Below are 5,863 nucleotides of genomic sequence, written 5' to 3' on the forward strand. Positions count from 1 at the left end.
TCCTGGAGTTGTTTGGGATGGGAAATGGGTTAATTATTCAGGCGTGGTGGTGCGCACCTGTAGTCCCAGCTACTCAGGAGGCTGAGGCAGGAGAATCGCTTGAACCCAGGAGGTGGAGACCACAGTGAACCGAGATCACACCATTGCACTCCAGCTTAGGTGACAGAGCAAGACTCTGTCTCAAAAAAGAAAAAAAAAAAACAAACTGCCTCTACCTCCTGGAGTTGTTTGGGATGGGAAATGGGTTAACAGATGGAAGATGCCTGGCATACAGAAAGCAATACATACACATACATATACATACACACACACACACACATACATATTAACTATTATATTGTTATATTGTAACCACAGCACCTAGGGTTGTAAACTTCATAGCAAGAAGTCGATACATTATTTCATGATTATTTGGCCTAGTGTAGTGGCTCACTCCTGTAATCCTAGCACTTTGGGAGGCTGAGGCAAGAGGACTGCTTGAGGTCAGAAGTTCAAGACTAGGCTGGGAAACAAAGCAACCCCCACTCGCTACAAAAAATAAAAATAAAACAGCTGGGCATGGTGGCATGGGCCTGTAGTCCCAGCTACTGAGGAGGCTGAGGTGGCAAGACTGCTTGAGACCAGGAGATTGAGGCTGCTGTGAGCTGTGACTGAGGTGCTGCACCCCAGCCTGGACAACAGAGTAAGACCCTGTCTCAAAAAATAAATATACAATAAAAATAAAAACCAATAACAAAAACTCTGGCTTAATCTACTTATTTCTTTATACTACATTAATTTTGCTGACATTTTGGTTTTATCAGGTGATTTGAACCATATCATACACTAATTTTTTCAGAAGCTATTCAAGTCATTTCTTGAAAGGTAATTTTTTCTCCAGACTATCTCTAATGCTGTGACTGACATACAAAACCTCTGGGTACCACTGAACCTTTCCCTGCCATCTCCCTGCACCAAGTCTTCTTCCTACCTCTCAGACCTTGGGGTACAATGCAATGCTGTGGGTGAATAAGTAGATGACATGCCATGCGAGTGGCTAAAGTTCAGTTCTGATTCTGCCTCCATTATAAGGGCCACTCATGGTAGTTGATATTAACAAAATAAGGCCAGGTGCAGTGGCTCCCACCTGTAATCCCAGCACTTTGGGAGGCCAAGGCAGGCGGATCACCTGAGGTCTGGAGTTCGAGACCAGCCTGACCAACGTGGTGAAACCCTACCTCTACTAAAAAATACAAATATTAGCCAGGTATGGTGGTGGATGCCTGTAATCCCAGCTACTCAGGAGGCTGAGGTAGGAGAATCACTTGAACCTGGGAGGCAGGGGTTGCAGTGAGCCGAGATCGCACCACTGCACTCCGGCCTAGGTGAAAGAACAAGACGCCGTCTCAAAAAAAAAAACAGAAAAAAGAAAAGAAACCTTAGCAGGCAATTCAATTTCTAAGCAACTAAAAAAGAACTCAATTTTGCACACAATTTTCATACTAAGCAACAGCTCACTCAATACTAAGTAACAATTTCTCAGCAAAATAGTGGGAACCTCTAACATGTCACACCACTTAAGAATCCATGGGAATGCAACCAAAAATGATTTAATCAAATTCAGTTAAAGTATGCTAGCTCTTCCTGTAATTCTATACTGCAACTATAAATCTTTTTAAACTGGTTCTGAATGTGAAGGTCAAGAGGGATAGTGTAAGCGAAATTCCCCATGCTCCCTATGCCCCACCACTCTCTCTCTAAGCAAACAAAATACAGGTGGAGGACTCTCCTGATCTTCCTTCCCATGAGGCAGCACCAAAAGAGCACAGGCTCCGGAGTAGAGCACTTTGGGTCTAAATGCCAACTCCACCATTTGTTAACTAGGAATCCTAGAGCAGGTCTGTCCATCTCCCACTCTGGCAGGAACAGCCATAGTGGAACCTAGCAGAGTTGGTGGAGTTTACTGATACTGAATGACTAAGAGAAAAAGTAGGTCAGGTGCAGAGGCTCACGCCTATAATACCAGAACTTTGGGAGGCCGAGGCGACTGGATCACCTGAGGTCAGGAGTTCGAGACCAGCCTGGCCAACCTGGTGAAACCCCATCTCTACTAAAAATACAAAAAACAAAAAAAAAAACTAGCCGAGAGTGATGGCAGATGCCTGTAATCCCAGCTACTCAGGAGGCTAAGGCTGGAGAATCATTTGAATCCAGGAGGCAGAGGTTGTAGTGATCCAAGACTGCGCCACTGCACTAGAGCCTGGATGACAGAGCAAGACTCCATCTCAAAAAAAAAAGAAAGAGAGAAAAAAAAAAAGTAATGAGTGAAGAATAGCCAGCACATCAAAGATGCTTAATAAGTGGTAGTCTTTATCACATTACGCCACTTTCAAGTCTTTCATTAGAGTTGAAGATTTAAAAAGAAGATATTAAAAAGGCTCAAACTTATGCCAACTAATACCCTTAGAAGTAAAAATGTTAAGTCAGCAAGAAATGGAGAGGAAATAATTTCCTGGAATAAAGAGCTGGGATCCCAGGGTAAAGACCCTCCGCCTGTAAGACACCAGCCAGGCAATAGTTTCCTTACCTTTGGGGGACAGGGCCTACCCCACCCAAGCTCCTGACCCTGGGATACCTACAGATGAACTACTGTGTCAAGTGACACAAAAAGGACAATCCTATTCACATCAACTATGGCCACCCCCTGTGTACTTAAATAACTGAGATCTAGGTGACAAAAACTTTGACTTGCAATACACCTCAGAAAAAATGCACATGGGGTTCATGAAGCCAACTACTTTACAGTTCATTACTCAAAGGTGGTCATTCCCATGATGCTCTACTGACTGTCAACTAAAATGAAACCTGAATACAAGGGTGCTGGGCTAGCTCAGTCAATAACAAAATTCTGTCCAAGGGTCCTAAAGCAATGCTGTAAGTTTCCCAAGGGGAGGAACGTGTGTCTTGTTCATCTGTACATGCCCTAGGCCCTGGTATATGGTGGCTACTGAAAATTCACTTGTAAGATCTGTACACCCATATTGACAGCAGTATTATTCACAATAGCCAAAGGGTGGAAGCAACCCAGGTATCCACTGAAGGATGAAAGGATATACAAAATGTAGCACATACACACAATGGAATTCAGCCTTCGAAAGGAAGGAAGCTCTGACACACGCCATGACATGGATGAAACTCGAGAACACTGTACCATGTGAAATATACCAGTCACAACAGGCCAAATACTGCATGACTCCACTTATATGAACTACCTAAAGTAGTCAAATTCATAGAAAGAGAAACTAAAGTTGGGTGGGGGAGAAACTGAAAAAAGAGGGGTATAGGTTGTTTTGGGAAAAAAACCTTTGGAGATAGATGGTGGTGATGGCTGCAAAACAATGTGATGTTCTTAATGTCACTGAACAGCACACTTAAAAATGGTTAAAATGCCAAATTTTAATTACGTATATTTTACTACAATTAAAAAAACACAACTTAAAAAGTACATTGAGGCCGGGCATGGTGGCTCATGCCTGTAATTCCAGCACTTTGGGAGGCTGAAGCGGGTGGATCACCTGAGGTCAGGAGTTCGAGACCAGCCTGACCAACATGGTGAAACCCCATCTCTACTAAAAACACAAAATATAGCCAGGCATGGTGGCGCATGCCTATAATCCCAGCTACTCGGGAGGCTGAGGCAGGAGAATCACTTGAACCCGGGAAGCAGAAGTTGCAGTGAGCTGAACTGCACCACTGCACTCCAGCCTGGGCAACAAGAGCTAAACTCCATCTCAAAAAAAAAAAAAAAGTATACTGAAAGAATAAATGAAGGAAGGAATGAGTGCTACTTTCATCAGGCACTAAATGTTATACCTCATACCTCTAGATTATTATTTAGATAATTCCTATCCCCAAATTTCATAGTTGAGGAAATTGGAACTGAGAGCTTAACTGATTTGCCACAATTCATACTTTGTAATACATATGTTAAAACATATAGACTCAGCTGTGCATGGTGGCTCACGCCTGTAATCCCAGCACTTTGGGAGGCTGAGGAGGACGGATCACTTGAGCTCAGGAGTTCAAGACCAGCCTGAGAAACATGGTGAGACCTCATCTGCACAAAAAATTAGCCAGGCATGGTGGCGCACACCTGTAGTCCCAGCTATTTGGGAGGCTAAGGTGGGTGGGCTGCTTAAGCCCAGGAGGTCAAGGCTGCAGTGAGCCATGAATGTGCCACTGCACTCCAGCCTAGGAAACAAAGCAAGACTCTGTCTCAAAACAAATAATAATAATAAAACACATACACTATACGTACAGCATATACTGTACGGTGCTGCTCAGCATTAATGGTGTACTTTATCCAGCTGGCTGTAAGCTCCATATCTCAGGACCTACACACTACCCACAGGCCCTTTGAATGTTTCGAAAATTCCACAGGCCTTAAGGTCTGTATCACGAAAGATACAGCTATGTCCCTTTCTCTATTATACCACTAACTTGGCAGGGGTAAAATGGGTGAAACTGAGGAGAACAGCTCCACCCCTCGAGGTGTTCAACCACAGGCTGGGTGATCCAGTACTCACTAAGGGCTTACTAAGTGCCAAGAGCTGGGACAGATAAGGGGTTCAGACAATTTGGTCTTTGAGGGAGCTGTGTCTACCGCAATAGATAGATAAGGCTCAGAAATAATTACAAGAGCAAAAAGACAAATGCTTAACAAAGAGATGTGGGTACACACATTTAGGGGAGTACTGAAAGTATCTATCGGTCTAGAAAACGTGGAAGGTATCTTCAGCAGAGTTCAGAGAATGTAGAATTGCAGCCTCAGTGTCAAAAGATCCCGACCATTCCTGACCTTGCCATCACCTGCGCAAGAGACCTCTGTAAATCCCTCTCTGTTTCTCCATATATAAACCTACACCTGGATGAGACGTTTCTCCTACAAAGATCCCGACCATTCCTGACCTTGCCATCACCTGCGCAAGAGACCTCTGTAAATCCCTGTCTGTTTCTCCATATATAAACCTACACCTGGATGAGACGTTTCTCCTACAATCACCCAGCTCTCTAAGTGTATTAGATATGCCTAGGTTCAAAGTCAGACGCCTAGGTTCAAATCTTAACACTGTTAAAAAGTCGCTTGACCTTGAGCTGGAGAATTAATTGCTCCGTGCCTCGGTCTCCCCACTTCCGAACAGAGGATTGGTGTGATCATTAAATACTACTGCACGCCAATCACTTCGCGCAGGGCCTTGCCAAGTAGTAAGCCCTCAATAAACGATAGTTATTGTCCGGAGAAGCTGCAGGAGGCAAACACCAGATGCAAGCGTTGTGCCTACAGCGCTCCCAGGGCCCTCCCAGGCCTGAGCCATCATCCCTGGGGGGATGGGAGCACAGGGCCGGGGCTGCACACTCTGCACGCATGTGTCACCGGCCAGGCTCCGCACGCGCCTCTCCCCGCCATGGGGAGAGTAGCGATGGTTCAGCAGCCCCGGGGCCCATTCTCACCCCTCCGGTAGGGCACCCCAGGAGGGAAAGGGGCTCCAATCCCACTTACCATGCTGGCCGGGGAGGGGGCGGCTCAGATGAGCTGGTTCTTGGGCTTCGGACACGTCCCGCTCCCACAGTTCAGGTCATGGTCCCGGCAGACTCGGGAAGTCCCCCACCCATGCAAAGACAACCCCTTCCCCACCGGGCCCCGAGGGGACCCTCTAAAAAGGGCAGGGCCGCCCAGGTCGCCTCATCGGGGGCCCCTGAGACAATTCATCCAGACCCACCCGCCCCTCCCCAAGGAGACTGAAAAAGCAGGAAATGAGACTCGGATGCCGGCGAGGAGGGCGGTGGCTCGGGACCCCCGCCCGGGCCCGACCCCCGCGGGGGA

The 5,863-nt window shown here is 46.3% G+C and overlaps 1 protein-coding gene across 2 annotated transcripts in view; it reads right to left on the bottom strand.

Annotated features, from left to right (window-relative positions):
• Nucleotides 1–5,863, bottom strand: part of XPO6 (exportin 6) — a 117,056-nt gene extending 111,193 nt beyond the window's left edge. The window contains exons 1-2 of one of the 2 annotated variants that reach the window (XM_011933463.1): nt 5,540–5,863; nt 3,116–3,251 (exon numbers count right to left, since the gene is read on the bottom strand). In XM_011933463.1, coding sequence (XP_011788853.1) covers nt 3,116–3,193 — 78 coding nt within the window. In that variant the 5' untranslated portion in view covers nt 3,194–3,251; nt 5,540–5,863. The remainder of the gene's footprint in view (nt 1–3,115; nt 3,252–5,539) is intronic. The other variant, XM_011933464.1, reaches the window with a different exon arrangement.

This window comes from Colobus angolensis, unplaced genomic scaffold, assembly GCF_000951035.1.
Source record: "Colobus angolensis palliatus isolate OR3802 unplaced genomic scaffold, Cang.pa_1.0 Scaffold128, whole genome shotgun sequence".
Lineage (NCBI taxonomy): Eukaryota > Metazoa > Chordata > Mammalia > Primates > Cercopithecidae > Colobus > Colobus angolensis.